The 23,184-nt window shown below is 39.3% G+C and overlaps 1 protein-coding gene across 2 annotated transcripts in view; it reads right to left on the bottom strand.

Moving 5' to 3' along the window:
- WDHD1 (WD repeat and HMG-box DNA binding protein 1) overlaps nt 1-23,184 on the bottom strand; it is a 68,535-nt gene that overhangs the window by 21,944 nt on the left and 23,407 nt on the right. For both annotated transcript variants that reach the window (XM_053595307.1, XM_053595308.1), the window contains 9 exons: nt 21,468-21,560; nt 19,857-19,963; nt 19,489-19,630; nt 14,429-14,639; nt 9,802-9,983; nt 6,854-7,038; nt 4,436-4,677; nt 2,212-2,349; nt 25-181 (listed from right to left, as the gene is read on the bottom strand). In XM_053595307.1, the coding sequence (XP_053451282.1) occupies nt 25-181; nt 2,212-2,349; nt 4,436-4,677; nt 6,854-7,038; nt 9,802-9,983; nt 14,429-14,639; nt 19,489-19,630; nt 19,857-19,963; nt 21,468-21,560 (1,457 nt within the window). The remainder of the gene's footprint in view (nt 1-24; nt 182-2,211; nt 2,350-4,435; nt 4,678-6,853; nt 7,039-9,801; nt 9,984-14,428; nt 14,640-19,488; nt 19,631-19,856; nt 19,964-21,467; nt 21,561-23,184) is intronic.

Genomic DNA, 23,184 nt, shown 5'->3' with positions numbered 1-23,184 from the left:
TCACACATCCTGTCCGCAGCCCACCTTAGTTGCTGGGGATTTTCATGGATGCCGACCACCCAGTAATGGTCAGAGTTTGCTTTGCAGTGTTCTCTCGTGTTGCATATGGGAGTCCAGTTGTCCCCAAGCCCTCTATTAAGCATTCGGACCATGCCTTCTGAATCCACATAACAGGGGGTTCCTGTCAATCAGCAGAAAGAGAAGTCATTTGGAGACATAGCTATGAATGTTAAATAAGCCCTATTTCAAAAATACATACCAAGGATTCAACTTCCAATTCAAAAGCAAAAATCAAAATGGAAGGCAAATTATCTAAGATTATTTCCTATAAACTTTCACTAATGATACCGAGTAAGACCTAACTGAAAAAAGAAAAATAATCGTATGTCATATGACTAAAATTTACCCAAAGTAAGAGAACGAACTGATAGTTTCAGTGGAAACCATGCCACTTGCTGGAATGTAACAGTAATAATTCTTTTTTTATTTTTTTTTGGAGACAGAGTCCACTCTGTTGCCCTGGTTTCAGTGCCATGATATCATCACAGCTCACTGCAACCTCAAACACCTGGGCTTAAGTGATCCTCCTGCCTCAGCCTCCCCAGTAGCTGGGATTACCACCACGATGCCTGGCTAGTTTTTCTATTTTCAGTAGAGATGAGTCTCATTCTTACTCAGGCTAGTCTCAAATTCCTGAACTCAAGGGACCCATCTGCCTTGGCCTCCCAGAGTGCTAGGATTACACGCCTGAGCCACTGCACCTGGCCTACATTAATAACTTTTAAACCAATTTTGACAACAACAAAAAAAAGTTAAACATGAATCTGAAGCTCTTAGTCAAGAGACTTAGAAAAATGACCAAAATCTGATACAAAGTGATGGTGTAAAGAAATTTATCTTTCATACTCTTGTTCCTCCCTCTTCTTTGTTGTACTTGTCACAGTTGTGTCCCCAACTCCTAAGCAAACAGTTCTTACCTAGGAAAACAGGCATTCCTGTTTCCCACCCACTCTGCTTCCAACTCAAGAAGTGCACGCAGATTACTGACCTATCCCATTTGTCATCTGTGGCTTCAGACCCCTCTTGCTCTGCAAACATCATTTGCCTCTGAGTCTGGATCTGATTGGTACTTGGGGCAAAAAAGCTATACAAGTGTTGGCTATTAATGGGCATATTATTAAAGCATGAATGATTAATAATATCCCAACAGAAAACGTTCATTAATGACTAATGTTTTAAAGACAAAGTGAGTTTCCAGTAATTTAAATGAAGAACACAAATCTCCAATGAGAGAAATATTTAGGCCCTCTTGAGACAGAGTTAACAGGTGATTTAAAATAAGGTACTCTTCCGTGTCCTGAAATCATCTGTCATGAACCACTATAACTGAGTCCACAACAGTCCCACAGAACAAAAACATCGTGGGAGCCACAAAGGTAACTTTTAATTCCCTAGTGCCACACGTTAAAGTGTGAAGTTAATTTTAATAATATATTTTATTTAATATAGCCAAAAATATTATCACTTAACATGTAATATAAAAGAATTGAGATTTTTATATTTTTTTACATACTAACTCTTCAAAACATCAGACAATATTTTATAGTTACAGAACATCCCAATTCAGATTAGCAATATTTCAAGTGCTCAAAGCCACATGTGATTAGCTTATAACCAGAGTCAGCTGAGGAGGAGGAGCTGCTGAGGAACAATATTGGGAGTGGTATCAAAGAAGCCAAGAGAATAAAGTATTTCCAGTTCAATTATAGGTTATTAACTACTGAAGTTAATAGTAATGTTCTAGAAAATTCCTCAATTTTATGTACAATCTGCCGGAAAATATACCACTTTATCACTGATTTCCTCCCTGCTATCTGATAAACTTTCAGAGAAATATATTTCCTGGTCACTCCCACAAATTGTAAGAAAACAATTTTTTTTAATTAAAAAAAAGAAAGAGAAAGAGAAATCTATTTCCCCTGTGTACTTTTTAATCAGAATTCTCATGGTGAGAGATGTGGTGTCTAAGACAGTGACTACCTTGCCTAACAACTGCAGCTTCCAGTTCTGTCCACACAATAAAACAAAGTGATCTAAAATACAAAATACAATTTATCTTTTAATTAATTAGGAATGAAATTTTTTTCTTGAAAATATTTTTTAGTTTAAAGAAACAAATTAAAAAAAAAAAAAAAAACAAACTGATCTTGCCTTCAGCTGAAAAGCCAACCCAAGCAAGATAGGATCGCCTTGAGAGCGGAAGAGGGTCACCATGCAAAACTTGTCTTTTCTTTCTCCCCAGCTCCAGCAGTTGAACTCCAAGGCATTGATCCCCATCAAATCCTGTACCTATTGAGAAAATGTAAATACAGATTAATCAAAGGTTATTGAACTATAATGCAGTCTAAATTATTTTCTGTCAATTGATTTTGATCTTGTGGTAAATTCTTAGATTAAGCAGCACTACTTTTTACGGGTAATCTACCTAACTGAGACATTATAAACAGAGTATGATACATGGACTATTTACATAAACTAATCACAAGTGGTCATTTATTCAGGAAATATTTACAGAGAGCTTACTACGTGCCACACACTGGCCTATGCGTGGGTCAGCATAAACAAAGTCACTGCTCTCATGAAATTCAAATTCAAAGTAGGAGAAGACAGACGAATTAAAAAACATAAGAACAAAAATGCTATCAAAGAATTTTTATAATAATGTGATACAGAGTATGAGGCTAAGTATTTACTTTAGACTGGATAAGAGGTAGCCTCTGAGAAAGTAAAACTGAAGCTGAGACAGGAATTTCTAAGTTGGAGCCTTCAAGTTGGTCATTTTATTTCAATGACCTTTGTAAGGTGTGCAGAGTGGCCATGTAGAGGCCACTTCTGACCGTGGCTAAGCAGTCAAAGGACTGAGAGCCCCCTGTCCACAGTGCTAGACAGAGAAGGGGCCAAAGTCAGCTGAGGAGGAGGAGCCGCTGAGGAACAATATTGGGAGTGGTATCAAAGAAGCCAAGAGAAGAAAGTATTTGCAATTGAATTATATGTTTAAAAAACTGTAAGAGATCATCAGTAACCTTGATAACATCAGTCTTGGAATAGTGGTAGGGACTGAAGAAAGCCTTTTTTTGAGACAGAATCTATGTTGCCCTGGGTAGAGTGCCATGGCATCACAGCTCACAGCAACCTCACACTACTGGGCTCAAGCGATTCTCTCACCTCAGCCTCCCAAAGTAGCTGGGAGCACAGGTGCCCACCACAACATCCAGCCATTTTTTGTTGCAGTTGTCATTGTTGGTTCGCTGGCTGTGGCCAGGTTTGAACCTGCCACCTTCGGTGTATGTGGCTGGTGCCATAACCACTGTGCAACAGGCACTAAGCCCTGAAAAAAGACTTGAAGTGGACAGTGCCTGTGGCTCAAGGAGTAGGGCACACTGGCTCCATATACTGGAGGTGGCAGATTCAAACCCGGCCCCGGCCCAAAACAGAAAAAAAAAAAAAAGAAAGAAAGACTTGAGGTGAGGAAAAGGCAGCAGAAAAATGTCACATTCAAAACTGTTTTGGTCTTTCAGACTGAGTTAGTTTATTTTTGAGGTAAATTCTGAACGTTCTCTAGCTATGCTTGCTAGAAGATAAGATTTAGACATGGAAGTAACTAACTCTACCTCAGAATTCTCTCTATAACGCAGTTCTTCTATAAATAAAATGTTTTCATCTTCACTGCTATTGTGAATACAACAAAATTCTCTACAGTCAAAGATTATACTGACTCAAATATATAAATGCAGGGTGGCACCTGTGGCTCAGTCGGTAAGGCGCCAGCCCCATATACTGAGGGTGGCGAGTCCAAACCAGGCCCCGGCCAAACTGCAACAAAAAAATAGCCGGGTGTTGTGGCAGGAACGTTGTCCCAGCTACTTGGGAGGCTGAGGCAAGAGAATCGCCTAAGTCTAGGAGTTGGAGGTTGCTGTGAGGTGTGACACCATAGCACTCTGCCGAAGGTGATAAAGTAAGACTCTGTCTCTAAAAAAAAAAAAAAAAATATATATATATATATGTGTGTGATGTGTATGTGTGTGCATATATATGTGTGTGTGTGTGTGATGTGTGTGTATATATACATATGTGTGTGTGTGTGATGTGTGTGTATATATGTGTGTGTGTATATATGTGTGTGTGATGTGTGTGTGTATATATATGTGTGTGTGTGATGTGTGTGTATATATATATATGTATGTGTGTGTGTGTGTATATATATATGTATGTGTGTGTGTGTGTGATGTGTGTGTGTATATATATATACACACATATATACAAAAGGAGGCATATAATCCAAACCAAAACGAGAAACTGTAATACAACAAAAAAGCTCAAGTAATTTACATTTTACTCCATGGTAAAATTACAAAAGACTAGAAAAAAAATCTACCTCTGTGATAAACAACAAACAGCTGTTCTCCGTGTCCTGCCATTGACACCACAGGCCCAGGGAGACTGAAGACTTCCTTCTGAACACCCCCGATGGTGAACAGCCGGAGCAGCAAGGCGCTGGTGGCAGCGGCAGCCCATCCCCGACCGAGACACACGGCTTCAACATCCTCCTTCTGAGGCATATCTATGAGCCACTCTTTGCTTGAGTCCCAAGAACTGAAGTGCAGGCAGTGAAGCTTGCTAAAAGTCAAAACGAGACAGAAACACCATCTAACTTTCATATGTAATGTTTACATACATATAAAACTGCTCATGATACCCAACAACAAAACCAAATAGTTTTTTTCCATTATATATTACTACTACAAGCAATTACTTTAAGAAAGTAACAATGAACTATCCTTAAAATAAATTATATTAAAAACATTAAAAGTCATATTTTTAAAGAATATTTAAAAATATAGAAAAATGCTTTCAACATAACATTGAATGAAAAATAGCAGGCTAAAAACTGTCAAATGTGATTTTATATTGTAAATGTACGCAAAATCACAACCAAGTTTCAAAAAAGGAGGCATCAAAATGTTAAGCAACAGTTCTTTCACTGCAAAAAGAAAGGTTAACATGGAAGAATAAGAAAAAAAAAAATCACACATAACACCCTCAGTGAGATTATCAACCACTACTAAAAAGTTGAGATGTTTCCTGTCTTTTATCTTTGCACGTGTACATACACATGTAAATTATTATTCAACACAAATTCTTTAAGCTTCAGAATGCAGATACCACATTTGGAAGGTAGTAATGACTCTCTGAACAGTAATTTTAATATTAAATTTTAAAATGAAAAAACAGTATTGTAGATGCCTGTGAAATAATATATTCAAGGAAAACAAAACGATTATCTAAAATCAAAATTGCATATAGCAATAAATGTTGTGTATTTGAGTCAGAGACACTGAGTCAACAATGATATATTTTACTAAAATGTTTTAATTCAATAATGAAGTACTAAGTTAATTTTACGATGTGTAAATTAGGAGACCAATTAAAAAGTTAATAATATATTTATCAGATTTTAATATGTACTCAGTTACATGAGGATCTTGTTAAAATTGCAGATTCTGATATAGAGGTCTGGGGTGGAGTCTGAGATTCGGCATTTTCACCAAGTTCCCAGGAGACCCATGCCCTGGTTTATATCCAATCAGAAAGATTTTAATTTCAAATCACCTGGGAGACAGTAAAATCCATCAAACGTATAGGCAGCTGAAGAAAAGAGATCAAGAGAAATAAACTGAGACAAATATTTTTTCTTAAAAATAAATGCACTCTGCATGCATTGCTTTTCCATCATAATTTTTTCTCTGCAGCTACCTACCTATCAAAAATGTACAGTCCAAAATACGTTAAAAAAAAAAGCAAGTTGACAGGCACCCAGAATTCAGTGGTTAGGGCACCAGCCACCTGCACTAGGGCTGGTAGGTTCAAACCTGGCCTGGGCCTGCTAAACAAAACAAAAGAAAAAAAAACCCAGCCAGGTGTTGTGGAGAGCACCTGTAGTCCCAGCTACTAGGGAGGCTGAGGCAGGAGAATCACTTGAGCCCGAAAGTCAGAGGTTGCTATGAGCTGTGACACCACAGAACTCTACCGGACCCTGTCTCAATTAAAAAAAAAAAAAAAAAAAAAAAAAAACCACGTTGATAAATAATACATTCTTTAATTTTTTTCCTTTTTTCAAAGAGAAGTTTCAAATCTAATCTATAGTGACAAAAAACCAGATCAATAGTTGGCCAAGGCTAGGACTGAATTAACTGCAAAAGAATATAAAGAAACATTTTTGGGTGATAAAAAGTATTCTGTATTTTGATTGCAAAGTGGTTTCCTGAGTACACACGTTTCTCAACTCATCAAACTATATACCTAAAATGGGTGCATTATATATAATTGCATTCTCAATAAAGTAAATTGAAACAAGTGGGGTTCATACAGAAGGAAATCTAGAAGGATAATATCAAACCGTTAACAGTAGATACACCAGAGTAGAATTCTAGGGGAACTTCCATTTTCTAAAATTTCTGTACCACTTACAAAAAAAAAAAAAAAAAAAAAATTATATATATATATAATGAACATGCAATACTCTTACAATAATAAGAAAAACACTAAAGATATGAAAAATAATTCTACTTCCCCTGCATTGCAAATCCATATTATATCATTTTGATATATACTTAGAGAATGCAATGAGGAAAAAATTAAGACAAAAACAGACATATTTTCGGAGGTACTGTGAGTGTATGGTATTTGTACCTAACTCTTCTTTCTTAAACTTCATGGTGCAAAAGATACATATTTGTTTTATTAATTTTTGTCTTTATCAGTGCCAAGTTCTCCCTAGTGATTTTGAATTTACCTTGCTAGTTCCTCAGTGCTTTCACATGCCAACAAAAGAGCTTCACAGGAAAGGTCTGCTATGCTGTAGTTCAGAGTGTTTGACAAGTGTGTTGCGTGGTACATGGAAGTGTCGTGGAACTCCACATCTATGGCATTGTCTTGCTCATCATTATAGCAGCGAATAATTCCAACAGAGTTCCACACCTACAAACATGTAAGGTTACGTGAAGTCTGAGAAAAAGTGAGGCTCAAAACTGAACACTAAAGAACAAGTAGGCTTGTTCTATAGTAGAACAAATTAACAAATCTTACAATTCAGTCTGTATCAAGATTTAAGTTATGGCTCGGCACCCGTAGCACAGTGGTAAGGCACCAGCCACATATACCAATGCTGGAGGGTTCAAACCCAGGCAGGGCCAGCTAAAATAAAAATGACAAACTGTAACAAAAAAACAGCTGGGCATTGTGGTGGATGCCTGTAGTCCCAGCGACTTGGGAGGCTGAGGCAAGAGATCTCTTGAGCCCAAGAGTTGGAGATTGCTGTGAGCTGTGACACCACAGCACTCTACTAAGGGCAACACAGTGAGACTGTCTCAAAAAAAAAAAAAAAAGATTTAAGTTATGGGAATGACCACATGTCACCCAACTCTAAACAGTTTCAGATACATCTAGTCTTATTTATTTACAAGTGGAACATTGATAACTTAAAAATAGATTTTATGACTGTTATTTAAAAAAGCACTTTACAACTGGCCTTCGAACAACCAAACCATTAAATTTCTCAAAAGCGACATTTCAAAACTTCACTTACAAATATGGATGCAAACAACAGATATATTTTTTCTGTTGTCATAGAATAGGCACGAGGGGGCGGCGCCTGTGGCTCAGTAGGTAAGGCGCCGGCCCCATATACCGAGGGTGGCGGGTTCAAACCCAGCCCCGGCCAAACTGCAACCAAAAAATAGCCGGGCGTTGTGGCGGGCGCCTGTGGTCCCAGCTACTTGGGAGGCTGAGGCAAGAGAATCGCTTAAGCCCAGGAGTTGGAGGTTGCTGTGAGCTGGGTGAGGCCACGGCACTCTACCGAGGGCCACAAAGTGAGACTCTGCCTCTACCAAAAAAAAAAAAAAAAAGAATAGGCACGAGGTAGGATAGTTAAGTTTGCTGACTCCTCCTAGAAAAAGTCTCCATACCTCTTTGCTGAGTATCACTATGGTCACCTTCACCGCACTCCCCTAGGGAAGCTGCGCACCAACACCAGTGCCTAGTCCAGCCTTCAAAGCAATTTCAGAACTCTTTCTAGAATGGCTGTCAGAGCTGTCATTGTACAAGGTCTGACAATTAAGTTCAAGAATTTGTCCTAAAAAAGTGCTCCCTGCTGACTATCACTACGGTCAGTAGGTGGCCAGGGAGAGCACATCCTAGTGACCGTGGTGATACGCAGCAGTGAGGCACTTCTTCTAGGACAAGTTCATGAACTTAATCGCCTGACCTTGTTTATAATTTCAAGGTAATATAATTAATACCATTTGCAAACCTTGTTTTCTGCTGATGTACACCATAGGCTCACACTAGGTCCCAGTGTTTCTAATAAAATAAATGCCAACATTTTATTAATACTTATAACTATATATAACTATAAATGAAATACTAATACTAATAAAAACTAAGATCTAGGGCGGCACCTGTGACTCAGTGGGTAGGGCACCGGCCCCATATACTGAGGGTGGCAGGTTCAAACTCCAGCCTGGCCAAACTGCAAAAAAAGGTAGCTGGGTATTGTGTCAGGCGCCAGTAGTCACAGCTACTCTGGAGGCTGAGACAGGAGATCACTTAAGCCCAAGACCTGGAGGTTGCTGTGAGCTGTGATGTAACAGCACTCTACCAAGGGTGACAAAGTCAGACTCTGCCCCCCCCCCCAAAAAAAACCCCTAAGACCTATTGCTTAATGATTACTAATCTCAGTGAGGAATTTTATTAATACTAAATATCACCCTTAGTGTTTACATAAAAATTTGTGCCAGGCCTCCACAATAGGCAAAATGCTCAAGAGTAGAAAACCTCAAATAGCCAACAAATGGAAATACTAAACTGTTTAAGGTAAAACTTAAGGCAAAAAGCAAATATACTTATTTATTTATCATCATATAATCATTATTAAATTATGAGTATATTTTAAAAAACATTATGAGCATATTTAATGCCTACTATGTATATCAGTAAGCAAAACAGAGACATTTCTATCATTATAGCTCTGACATTCTAGTGAGGTGGGGTGAGGGAAACACCTTCTAACATACTAAACTAGTAGTTGTCTTCTAAAACAACACTTTTCGGCTCGGCACCTGTGGCTCAAGTGGCTAAGGTGCCAGCCACATAATACCTGAGCCCGCCAAACAACAATGACAGCTACAACCAAAAAAATAGCCGGACATGGTGGCAGGCGCCTGTAATCCCAGCTACTTGGGAGGTAGAGGCAGGAAAATCGCTTGAGCCCTGGAGTTGGAAGTTGCTGTGAGCTGTGACACCACAGCACTCTACCCAGGGTGACAACTTGAGGCTCTGTCTCAAAAAAAAAATAAAATAAATAAAATAAAAATAAATAAATAAACAACACCTTCTAACTAGTGTTTTGGAATCAGTATAATCTTCTATGGAACAGCAAATATGAGAAATAAGTTTTGGAAATATGGCCAAGAGGTATAAGTATAAGATATATAGTAATACTTACATAAAATATTATAAATCATTTTATACAGAATTTTATGTAACAAGATTTCAATTGTAATGATGAAACGATTAAAACTAAGTTAACCATAAAGTAAAGCAACCAAAAAATATAATCAACCAATAGTACTTGGTCATTTTATTAAGGTTTTTAAAAATATGTTTTATCCAACAAAATCAACTACAGTGAGAAAAAAATGCTGATAAACTGCTTAAGAGGTTGAGTGTGGAACTAAGAATTACCATGAATCTGTGAGTGAGATGCAAGGGTGTAGAACCTGGTTGAAAGGGCTTTTGCCGGGGAGTTGGCAAGGGTCCTTCATAGAGTGGCCTCTGGGATGTTACAAGACTGTGAATGCTGCCTTCTTGATCATCTTCCTCCTCTTCTTTGAGAAGACTGGAAGCAGTTTTTAGCATTGTAACATCTACAATACAACGGATTATCATTAAGAGAATCATAAATACCAATGACCTAGAAAAACAAAAGCATTACAGGGATGGTGCAGTGGTTCATGCCTATAATCCTAACACTCTGGGAGGTTGAGGCAGGAGGACTGCTTGAGGTTGAGGCCAGAGGTTTGAGGCCAGCCTGATCAAGAGCCAAGACCCTATATCTATTAAAAATAGAAAAATTAGCTAAGTGTGATGGTGTGTGCCCATAGTCCTAGCTACTTGGGAGGCTGAGGTAGAAGGATCACTAGAGCCCAGAAGCTTGAGTGTGAGATAGGCTGAGGCCATAGCACTCTAGCCTGGGCAAAAGAGGGAGACTCTGTCTCAACAACAACAAAAAAAGAAAGAGAGAGAGAGAAGAAAAAAAGTGCTGGGTGCAGTGGCTCACACCTATAAATCCTAGCACTCTGGGAGGCCAAGGAGGGTGGATTGCTTGAGCTCAGGAGTCCAAGATCAGCCTGAGCAAGAGCGAGACTCCATCTCTTAAAAAAAAAAAAAAAATAGCCGGGCATTGTGGCAGGCACCTGTAGTCCCAACCACTCAGGAGGCTGAGGCAAGTGAATCCTTGAGCCCAAGAGTTTGAGGTTGCTGTGAGGTTTGATGCCATAGCCCTCTACCCAGGTTGATAAAGTGAAACTCTGTCTCAAAAAAAAAAAGCCTAGGAATTTGAGGCAGCAGTGACCTAATTGTGCCACTGCATTCCAGACTGGGCAACAAAGTGAAACCTTGTCTCTAAAAAATAAATAAGTAAACAAAGATGTTTTTTAAATGAGTGAGAAATAAATACATATTTTTATGAGGCTCTGAAAAAAAAAAAAAGAAAAGAAAAAGCATTCTGGAATCTAGTAATTTTCCGTTCATATTTAATGACACCAATATGCTACTTGCCTCTTTCACTATGTTAAAGAGATGCAGTGATGGTACAAAAGCAATGATGAATAAACCCCTGGTGCCTTAGCATGAATCGAGGCAGTGGCACCAAACTGAATTAGCAGTCACTGCACTGTTAGCTGCTACTCACCTGCAGCAAAAATATCAACTTTATTAAATCTTGATCCTTGTTATAGATTTTTTTTAAAAAGCTTTCTGTGCTAAAATGAGAAAGTCTGTGTAAAACAGAATGATGGCTGTCTTGAAAAAAAGCAACCATTTGTGTGTAATTGTTTTAGTACTAAGCTTAACTAAGTCATTTTTTCACAGAACACTACTTAAAAAAAAAATCCAAAACACAAATGCCAGATACACTATGCTAATACTGACTTTTGGGCAAAACATTTTCTTAGAAAACAATCAAGTGAACCTGTCATTTTAAAAAAAACTGACAATCTATTGCCAATGATGAAATTTGAGCTTTCAAGCAAAAATGAGAATACTGGAAAACTTCTATTTGCCACTATGAGCTTGACAACTTTCCAATATTTAAAAATTTCTGAGGAGACTGGATGATACTAACAAATACAATTTATGTTGGATAATGAGATGTGTCAGTATTAGATGAGTGAGCCAATACTTTCCAAAAGTAATACAGACATTATAAGATTAAACACAGTAAAAAAAGTCCATTGAAAGTTCAAGTCCAATCAATGGATTTTGATGTAGAAGGATTGAAAAGTTTCACTGGCATTTTCAGATTCCACTTTACAAGTAATCTTTAACAAACCACCATCTGCTGAGTTCTAGTACAGTATCAAAGAATATCTGCAATTATCTGAACAGGTTATTAAAATACTTCTCCTTTTCCTTTTTTTTTTGGCCGGGGCTGGGTTTGAACCCACCAACTCTGGCATATGAGACCGGCGCCCTACTCCTTGAGCCACAGGCACGGCCCATCCTTTTCAAATTACATGTTTGTGTTAGGCCAAATTTTCTTCCTATACTTCAAGAAAAGCAATATATTGTAATAGACGTAATTCACAAGCAGATGAGGGAACCTAGCTGTCTCCTATGCCAGACTCTGTAATATTACTCTTCCTACCAAATTTTGTTTTCATTAAAAAAAAAAAAACTCATATTTACATAAATTTATTAATACCATTTCCAGTGAATATTTAAGAATTTCTAACATTAGAAATTAAATAATAATATATAAATTAAACTCCAAGCAAGCAGAAGACAAGAAATACTAAAGAGCAAAATTCTGCAACTGTTTTTTGAGACAGAGTCTTGCTCTGGTGCCTGGGTAGAGAGTGCTGTAGTGTCTGCAGCTCACAGCAACCTCAAACTCTTGGGCTCAGGAGATCCTCCTGTCTCAGCCTCTCAAGTAGCTGGGACTACAGGCCCATGCCTGGGTAGTTTTTCTGTTTTGTTTTGTTTTTTGTGGTTTGGGGCTGGGGCCGGGTTTGAACCAGCCACCTCCAGTTTATGGGGCCGGCACCCTACTCACTGAGCCACAGGTGCTGCCCTAGTATTTCTATTTTTAGTTGAGACAGGGTCTCACACTCTTGCTCAGGCTCGTCCTGAACTTCTGAGCTCAGGCGATCATCTGGGATAAATTATAATATATATGTAACTCTATAAAAATAAATGTTCTTTGGGGGAGGGGGTGGTCCTCAAATTTTTTTTTAAGAGTATAAGTGGCTACCAAGACCAAAACACTGAGGACTTTTGTACTAGAACCCCTGTGATTTAAATGCAGCACAGTTTGCCACTGTGTGTTGGCTTTTTACTTTTTTTTTGTATTTACTTGATAATGTTTAGATGTGTTATTTTAGCATATTATTAGAATGGGCACTTTATTTGAAGATTTTAAATTATATCAATTTATTTAACAGATAAAATACTATTTAGTTTATCTGCTTCTTCTTGAGTTAGCTTGGTAGTTAGCCTGGTAGTGTGTCTTTTTCAAAGAATTTGCCCATTTCGTCTTAGTTGTTAAATTTATGAGCACAAAGTTATTCACAATATTGTCCTGTTATCCTTTTGTTATCAATAGTAGTGCTGAAGGGGCTGCGCATGGTGGCTCACGCCTATAATCTCAGTATTCTGGAAGGCCAAGGTGGGTAGACTGCCTGAGCTCAAGAGTCCAAGACCAGCCTGACAAGAGTGAGACCCCATCTCTAACAATAGCTGGGCATTGTGGCAGGCACCTGTATGTAGTCCCAGCTACGTGGGAGGCTGAGGCCAGAGAATTGCTTGAGCCCCAGAGTTTCAGGTTGCTGTGAGCTGTGACAGTCAGGCACTCTACCAAGGGCAACAGAGTAAGACCCGGTCTCAAAAAAAAAAAAAAAAAAAAGGTAAAAAGAGATGCAATGAATTTTAATAATATACATTTGAAATATGTATCATGTACTCAACATGTACTCAATACAAAACTTTGCTAGGTATTTTGCATTTTTTCCAGACCATCTTCAAAATCTGGTTGCATTTTTCAGTTATGACGCATCTCAATCAGGTCTAGCCACATCTCAGGGGCTGCAGAACCAGGTGTGTTCAGTAGCTTCACTGGCCAGCATGAGACTGTACAGCAATGACCCCTTTCATTCCTTATGTTAGTAATTTCTGTCTTCTTTTTCTTGATCAATCAGGTAGAGACTTATGAATTTCATTGGTCTTTTCAAAGAACCAGCTTTTGGTGTCATCGACCTTCTCTAGTTTTTCTGTTATAAACTTTACTGAAGGCCGGGGTGGGGGGCAGCTCACACTTGTAATCCCAGCACTCTGGGAGGCTGAGGCAGACCGATTACCTGAGCTCAGTTCAAGATGAACCCGAGCAAGAGTGAGACCCTGTCTACTTGAGAGGCTGAGATAGGCTGAGACTCTGAGCCCAAGAGTTTGAGGTTGCTGTGAGCTTTGGCACCACAACGCTCTTACCCAGGCGCCAGAGAGAGACTCTGTCTCAAAAAAAAAGTTGCAAGCTGGGCGTGGTGGCTCACACCTATAGTCCCAACGCTGTGGGAGGCCGAGGCGAGTGGATTGTCTGAGCTCAGAGGTTCAAGACCAGTAAGCAGCAGTGAGCCAGAGTAAGATCCCGTCTCGTCTCTACTAACAACATCAAAAAAAAAAAAAAATACAGCCAGACGTTGTGGTGGGCATCAGTAATCCCAGCTACTGGGGAGGCAATGGGAAAGAGCACCACCAGAGGAAGAAGAAAATGAACTAAGAAAGAGTACTTCAAACAAAGAAGAATGAACAAGCAAGCTGAAATTAAAAATTAAAAAAAAAAGTTGCAGAATTTTGCTCTTTATTATTTCCCGTCTTCTCTTGCTTGGGGTTTAAATTTTCTTTTCTAGTTTGCTATATCAGAATCTTACATCACATATTTGAAACCTTTTTTAACATAAGCATTTAATGGTACAAAATTCCCTCAAAGCATTGCTTTAGTTAGCCTCATTCTACAAATCCAGTATGACTTTAACAGCTTTACAAAAAAAACAGAAAATATTGACAGTGGATTATCACATGCACAAAGTCAAATTCATACCAACTGAGTTTTCATCATCTTCTAGGATGTGACTTCGCTGTCTGGGACGACCTGAAGCCATCATGAGGTCATCATCGTCTTCATCTTCATTTATAATCCTCTTGGAGAAAGAGGGGATCTCAACTGCATTGTCATTTAGAAAATCACCAGCATTACTTGTATCATCTCCACCAAAAAGATCATTGTAATCCTTTTCCTCTCTGCTCGATACCTTGAAAAAAATTAATATAAATGTGAAAGTATTAGTAAATTATTCAGAAAAACTCACTACTAAAAAGGCAATCTTTGAATATGTACCTATAAGCACTACCAACCAAGCACGTGCCCTGAAAGATAATAATTAGTAAATTCATTTATGAAGACTGTATTTATATTTGTATGTTAAGACTTGTCTTTATTTCAAATGACTTCTAGTCTGGGGATGGGCGTGGGTGTAAGGACAGACATGTGAACACATACTGTACATGCCAAAGTAAAAGGCAAGATTTTATTCCTCCAAAGTCATTCCTCAGAACTCACGGTATATGATCAAGTATATACAAAGTCTCTCATATGATAAGACATTCTCTCATTTACTTTTATTTTGAACAAGATGTGATACATTTGCTTTAAATCATCTCAAAGTGAGTTTTTTTTATGCTTATAGAAATAGAGATAGAACCAACAACAACAAAAAAAGAGGCAAAGAAACTCAACATGGATTTACTCCTTACTTCCTAGGAATATGAACATACCAAGCAGGAGTTGGGTCACTGTACACAAATTTTTAAATCACTTTAAAAAGTGAAATCAGGCTGAGCGCAATAGTTCAGGCCTATCATCCCAGCCCTTTAGAAGATCAAGACAGGGGGATTCCTTAAGACCAGGAATTGAAGACCACCACCCTAGGAAACAGTGAGAGGCCCACTCTACCAAAAATTTTAAAATTAGCTGGATGTGGTGGCATGTACCTGTACTCCTAGCTACTCAGGAGGCTGTGTTGGAGAGGAATGGTTGAGCCTAGCAGTTCAAGGTTATAGTAAGTTATGATTGTGCCAATGCACTCCAGCCTGGGTGACAAAGTGAGACCCTATCTATAAAAATAAATACATAAACAAAATAGAAATAAAAAGTGAGGGCGGCGCCTGAGGCTCAGTGAGTAGGGCGCCAGCCCCATATGTCGAGGATGGCGGGTTCAAGCCCAGCCCCGGCCAAACTGCAACAAAAAAATAGCCGGGCGTTGTGGCGGGCGCCTGGAGTCCCAGCTACTCGGGAGGCTGAGGCAAGAGAATCGCCTAAGCCCAGGAGTTAGAGGTTGCTGTGAGCCATGTGACGCCACGGCACTCTACCGGAGGGCAGTACAGTAAGACTCTGTCTCTACAAAAAAAAAAAAAAAGAAATAAAAAGTGAAATGATAAGCAGGTACATTGCAGAGTACACAAATTACTCCTATAGGATGAACGAAAACTGAACAAATCTTAACCTACTGGGAAACTGTTTGGTATAATATTCTTTTTTTTTTGGAGACAGAGTCACTTTATTGCCTTCAATAGAGTGCTGTGGTGTCATTGCTTACAGGAACCTCAAACTCTTGGACTCAAGTGATCATCTTGTTTCAGCTGCCCAAGTAACTGGGACTATAGACACCTGACACATGCCCAGCTATTTTTAGAGATGGGGTCTTGCTCTTGATCAGGCTGGTTTTGAACTCCTAAGCTCAAGCAATCCATTCACCTTAGCCTCCCAGAGTGCTAGGATTCCAGGTGTGCGTCACTGCACCTAGCCCTTGGTATAATTCTAATGAGAAAACCATTAATGGATTTTAAAAGACTGTATCACAAATCTTTTTATTTCTTTTTTTTTAGAGACAGAATTTTAAAATTTTTGGTAAAGAGGGGCTCTCCCTATGTTGCCCAGAGTGGTCTTCAACTCCTGGCCTGCCCCAGGTAATCCTCGTGCCTCACTCTCCCAAGTGCTGAGGTTATAGATGTGAGCCTCTGCACCAAGCCAGAAACCTTTTAAATGGAAGTAAACATCATTCTGCTCTGAAAAACTGACGTCAATAAAATGAGAGATAACTTAAAAAGTACTTCTACGGGCGGCGCCTGTGGCTCAAAGGAGTAGGACACTGGCCCCATATGCCAGAGGTGGTGGGTTCAAACGCAGCCCTGGCCAAAAACTGCAAAAAAAAAAAAAAAAAAAAAAAAAGGGTACTTCTACATTCATACATTTAAACATGATTCAATATATATAATTAAATTAATAAGTAAATGCTAGGAAACGACATTTAACTAAATCTATGTCTAAACGTTTATGTGCTCAAGTTAGCCAAAACTTCTTGGAATTTTTTTTCCACAGGAAAATTTAATTTTTGATTTATATTTATGGTGAGGGCCATAAAAGGTTAGCAGTTGTGAAAATGTACTATGAAGAGTGAAAGGAAAAAGGAAGAAAGTGGTCTCTTCTAGACAAATGGGTTAAAGATTTTCTTTTTTTTGGGTGAAAAATTGTAATTTATTGAAACTCAACTCAAAAAATATAAGATGCTGTAGTGTACAATGGGTTAAAGATTTTCTAAGAGGTGACAACCTTTCAACACAGCTCCCAACTTACTTCTCCGCAGAGTAAATCTTTCCAGCTTGTAGTTGTTTCTTTGATACTTTCCTTCATACTTGTAAATACTATTCTAGCACTATTTCTTCTTTAGTTTTCACTTTTAATCATTTTCTGTTTGATAGATCCTATTAACTTCTGTCTATGGACGATGAGAACCAGGTGCCCTTTCATAGCCGCCCACATCTGCACGCATGCACGCTCGCTATCATCCCCCACTCCTCCCAACACAGACATCCTCACTTTGGTTCCATCAATGTGTATCACTCAGGCTATTATAATCACGTGAATGCTATTCATAGCTGAATACAAATTATAGCCAATACTTATGAAGTGGTGTTTAATCATACATAATGCACTTAATCCTCACAATAACCCTAAGCTATTGGCACTATTTCTCTTCTTGTTTGTGTTTTTTTGGATATAGAGTCTCAAGCTATCACCCTGGGTAGAGTGCTCTGGCGTCATAGCTCACAGCAGCCTCCAACTCTTGGAGTCAAGCGATCCTCTTGCTTCAGTTTTTCTAGTTTTAGTAGAGACAGGGTCTCACTCTTATTCAGGCTGGTCCCAAACACATGCATTCCAGCAATCCACCCGCCTCAGCCTTCTAGAGTACTAGGATTACAGGTGTGAGCCACCGCACCTGGTCTTTGGCACTATTTCCATCTTCACTTCACACAGTATGTTATATTCACTTTCCCTCTCTTTTAAAACGTTTTATTTTCCCTGGAGCTAAGAATCTCTCTCTTTAGATCTTTTCTTTTGGACAGATTCCCCAAAGATGATTCTTCCAATATCCTGAATAAAAGTATAAGATTGGGCAGCGCCTGTAGCCCAAGGAGTGGGGCGCCAGCCCCATATGCTGGAGGTGGTGGGTTCAAACCCAGCCCCAGCCAAAAACTGCAAAAGTGTAAGACTGACAATGTTATGGAGCCAAGTAAAAGCAAGCTGGGAATTTCAACATCCAAGTATGGACACTTTAATCTAATCCCATTTCCAATACAGTATGCCCCTTACCCAACACCATTCAACTGTGCCTGGTATCCCTTGTCTAAGGAGAGTCTTTGGTGTACCTTTGCTAGAAAACAAATCTCCAACATTCTGCCAAATGTTATGTGTGAAGAGGGTAAGGCTGTCACCTTGCTGTGCACACCCATGTTGAGTCTTTTTTTTGTGTGTGTGGGTTTTTGGCCGAGGCTGGGTTTGAACCCACCACCTCCAGCACATGGGACTAGCGCCCTATCCCTTTGAGCCACAGGCGCAGCCCCCCCATGTTGAGTCTTGAGGGATCTCTTGCTCTTTAAATCGACACCCCACCCCCCCACCCCCGTTTTCAATCAACTTTTAGAAGTACCCAGTGCTACCAAGTTCCCAATCTGGAGATTCAGTCAGGTAAACTGAGTAGAACCTAACACCTCCCCAACCTGCCACAGGCTTTGACTTCACTTTTTGAGATGCCAAACTTAGTCTCCAAGAATTCTTTTATTTCTAGGATCCAAAATTTTATTATCAATATTTAAACTTTTTGGCTGGGCGCAGTGGCTCACACTTGTAATCCTAGCACTCTAGGAGGCCAAGGTGGGTGGATTGCTCGAGTTCATAAGTTCAAGACCAGCCCAAGCAAAAAGCAAGACCTTGTCTCTATTAAAAGTAGAAAAAAAATGAGGCAAGAGGATCGATTGAGCCCAAGAGTTGGAGGTTGCTCTGAGCTATGATGCCACAGCACTCTACCCAGAGTGACAGCTTCAGACTCTGTCTCAAAAAAAAAAAAAAAATTAAACTTGTTTTTACTTTAGACGCATGTAGTAGGTCCACAATCTTTTTTTGCTTTTAGGCTAGTCGAGTGAAGCAGTGGGCATGGAGAAAGAACAAAGGAATCCGAACTGGTTGTGACCAGTCAGTTATAAACACCACTGCGCTCAGACCAGCCAAGTCTACAGTCTTCAAGTGGAGGTCTAAACTAAGACTTGAAGTATGAACAGATAGGTCTGCTAGGCAGGGTGAATAATGAACAAAAGCAAAGTGTACAAACAAGCTGGACTGTTTAAGGTAATTCAGTAAAGCTGTGTGACTAAGCAGACCCAGTGCATGGGTAGCTCTAAGAGCTCAAGCTAATTCAGAGCAGAAAAACTTTACAGGCCAAACTGAAACTTAACACAGTTACTAATGCTAAGCTTTAGCTATAAAACATTTACCTAACACTTCCAAGAATACCAGGATACAAAGATAATATTTTATGAAGGATATTCCTTGGAAAGGCGTTATATAGAGGGGAAAAATTTCTTAGTAAAATATGTTTGAGAAACATTAGGTTAAACAAGTTAAAACACATTTCTTTCCTACAGATTATTACTAAGCATTTAATACAGTAAAATAGTCATTTTCAAGAAAGGTAGTTTGTGATATCTTCCAAAGCTGTGTGACCACGGGAAGACATTGATGGACGGTTCCCCCACCTGACTCCTTACCTTGCTGCCTGGCGTCCTGCCAGCGGGGCTACAAACATTCTCCAGGAGCCCCAGACTGCCTTGCACATCAGTGTAAGATATTCGCCTGCAAGTAGGATGCCAGGCCAGGCCACAAATTGCATAACCTTTCTCATGCTTCACCCTAAAAATTAAAAAGTTAGTTCTTAAAATATTGTCAAGAAAAATACAAACATATATTCCTTTAGGTAAATTTTTGTTAGAAAAGGTTAAATGGCTTTTGACAATCTAATAGCCATGTATTTTTATTCTGACAATCTAATAATTGCAAATCTAAAATGTTTCAAGGTAAAATGAGAAAAACCTAATAGAAATGAGCAAAGAAGAGACAAAAAAATACTAAAACATACCTTTCCACGCAGTCTTTGGTTTCAATGTTCCATACTAAAATTAAGCCATTAATACTACCTGCAGCTAAATATTGCCCACAGGGAGACCAGGTTACTATATTGAGGCTCTAAAAAGAAAAACAATTAATAAATAATAATTTGGCATAATTTGAAATGAAAATTTTTTTTTTTTTTTTGTAGAGACAGAGTCTCACTTTATGGCCCTCGGTAGAGTGCCATGGCCCCACACAGCTCACAGCAACCTCCAACTCCTGGGCTTACGCGATTCTCCTGCCTCAGCCTCCCGAGTAGCAGGGACTACAGGCGCCCGCCACAACGCCCGGCTATCTCTTGGTTGCAGTTTGGCCGGGGCCGGGTTTGAACCCGTCACCCTCAGTATATGGGGCTGGCGCCCCACCAACTGAGCCACAGGCGCAGCCCCAAAATTAAATATTTTTTATTACCAAATTCAAATATTTATATCCTTATTTATACTATTTCTAATTACATGATACACAAATGACCAAAGTTTACTTAGCTTTTAACTTTCCTTTTCTAACAATATTTAACATCACTAGCACCTATTTCGTTGTTTATTATGAGAATATTATACTGGCACAAATTTTTTTTTTCTTTTTGGAGACAGGGTCTCACTCTGTTGTCAGGCTAGAGGGTAGTGGCATAATCAGAGCTCCCTGCAACCTCAACTCCTGGGCTCAACTGATCCTCCTGCCTCAGCCTCCTGAGTAGCTGGGACTATAGACACAAATTGCAAGGCCCAGCTAACTTTTAAATGTTTTGTAGAGATAGTGTCTCACCATATTGCTAAGGCTGATCTCGAACTCCTACTCTCAAGTGATGCTCCTGCTTCAGCCTCCCAAAATGCAGGATTATAGGTGTAAGCCACTGCACTTGACCCTGGCACAATTTTAAAAGCAAAATCTAACAGGCGTTATTATTAACCAAGGAAGAAAGCCAATACAAGGCATACTCTTAGCATTTACTGTTAAGATGAAGACAACTAGTAAGTGAAGTGAAATTTAGTAATAGTAAACTACTGCTGAACTATTGGGCTTATAGTTCCTAAATTTTAAAAGAGTGTGTGTGTGCATGTGTTAGAGAGACACAGAGAGAGGGAGACCAAAAACCTTTCTTACTCTAAAATTCCAGAGTCTACATAATGATAAGTCTTAGTGAGACTCACTTAACAATAAAGGCTTATTACTGATAATTCAAGAATTACTAGTTCTCACTATGCTAAGGTTAAATTTAACTTCTTACAAATTAAAAAATCTTCTTATGGGCGGCGCCTGTGGCTCAGCGGGTAGGGCGCCGGTCCCACATGCCGGAGGTGGCGGGTTCAAACCCAGCCCTGGCCAAATTAAAAAAAAAAAAAAAAAATCTTCTTATAAAATCTCCAAAGGAGAAAGTTCAAACAAGACTTAGCAAAGACCCTATTCAGTGTCCAGTTATCAAGCAAATAAGGAAAGGCTGAACTAGTAGAAGGCAGACTCAAGCACAACAGTCTGAAATTGTTCTTCACGCCCAATGATATGTAACTGCAACGTATTTAGGCAAAGTACGCATTCATATTTCCTACAGTCTATTGAAAGTGTCACTCCTAAAACCTACCTGAGATATGAAATTATCTGAAAGATCAAACTGATGACTCCAAGTTTCTCTTCTATACAGCTTAACAGATTTTTCGACAGGAATTGCCAGTAACTATCAGAAAAAAAATTAACACAAGTTTACATTAAATTGAATTTGAAGAAGAAAAAAGGCAGAAAATTCATGCAGATAAATTTACAAGACATAAAAGCAAAAATTTTTCCCCTCAGAAATAAGGTCTGGCTATATTGCCCAACATAGCCTTGAACTCCTGGCCTCAAGCAATCCTTCCACCTTAGCCTTCAGACTAGCTGGGATTACAGGCCTGGCACAAATTTGTATTTTATTTGCATTTAATGGACAACTAACAAAACTCAGAAAATTATTTAAAATTTTGATAAGCAAAAAAAAAAAAGGTGATGATCACTCCGTTGCTTACACTGAAAAGCAAAGAATTTGTAGTTGTGTGTGTGTGGGGGTTTTTTTTGGAGACAGAGTCTCACTTTGTCGCTGTTCGTAGAGTGCTGTGGCGTCACAGCTCACAGCAACCTCCGGCTCTTGGGCTTAGGTGATTTTCTTGCCTCAGCCTCCCAAGTAGCAGGGACTATAGGTGTCTGCCACAACGCCCAGCTATTTTTTTGTTGTGATTTGGCCAGGGCGGGTTTGAACTCGCCACCCTCAGTATGTGGGGCCGACACCCTACTCACTGAGCCACAGGCACTGCCCTGTTACTTGTGTTTTTAATACTACTTTTTAAGGAGTCTAAGCCCTTTGGATCTAAAAATTAAAAAATCTCACACCTTTAATCCTAGCACTCTGGGAAGCTGAAGCAGGTAGACTGCCCTGAGCTCAGAGGTTTGAGACCAGCCTGAGCAAGAATGAGACTCTGCCTCTAAAAATAGCCGGGCATTGTTGTGGGTGCCTGTAGTCACAGCTACTTGGGAGGCTGAGGCAAGAGAATCGCTTGAGCCCAAGAGTTGGAGGTTGCCGTAAGATATGACACCAGGACACTGTCTCAAAAAAAAAAAGAAAGAAAGAAAGAAAAATGTCATTCAAAGGATTCTGGCTTGACAGCCTTCTAAAAAACACTGAAGGCATTTTTTGGAAGGCAGTCGAGCCAGAATCCTTTAAATATGTTGAAACTAGATTAGTTGGAAAATTAAAACTGTGTATTCTGGCTCAGCGTCGGTGGCTCAAGTGGCTAAGGCGCCAGCCACATACACCTGAGCTGGCAGATTCGAATCCAGCTGGGCCCGACAAACAATGATGGCTGCAACCCAAAAAATGGCCAGGCGTTGTGGCGGGCACCTGTAGTCCCAGCTACTTGGGAGGCGGAGGCAGGAGAATCGCTTGAGCCCGGGAGTTGGAGGTTGCTATGAGTTGTGATGCCACGGCACTCTACTTAGGGTGAAAGCTTGAGGCTCTGTCTCAAAAAAAAAGAACAACAACAAGAAAAACCTGTGTATTCTTTTCATGATTACCAAAAAAAAGTATTAACAGTAACCAACAGTAAAACTACATTAATTTTAATTTTTAAAGTGATTATATTAATATTTTGTAAGCAAAGAAAAATAAACACTAGATTTCCTTCAGTTCAAATATCACTTTATTTTTATTTTTATTTATTTTTGGAGACAGGATCTTACTTTGTCATCTGGACAAGAGTGCTTGTCCAGATGACAAATCACAGCAATCTGTCTCTTGGGCTCAAGTGATCCTCCTGCCTCAGCCTCCTGAG

This window comes from Nycticebus coucang, chromosome 6, assembly GCF_027406575.1.
Source record: "Nycticebus coucang isolate mNycCou1 chromosome 6, mNycCou1.pri, whole genome shotgun sequence".
In the NCBI taxonomy this organism is placed as follows: Eukaryota; Metazoa; Chordata; class Mammalia; order Primates; family Lorisidae; genus Nycticebus; species Nycticebus coucang.
The sequence above is the reverse complement of the archived record's forward strand: the minus strand, read 5'-3'. Positions and strand labels throughout refer to the sequence as shown.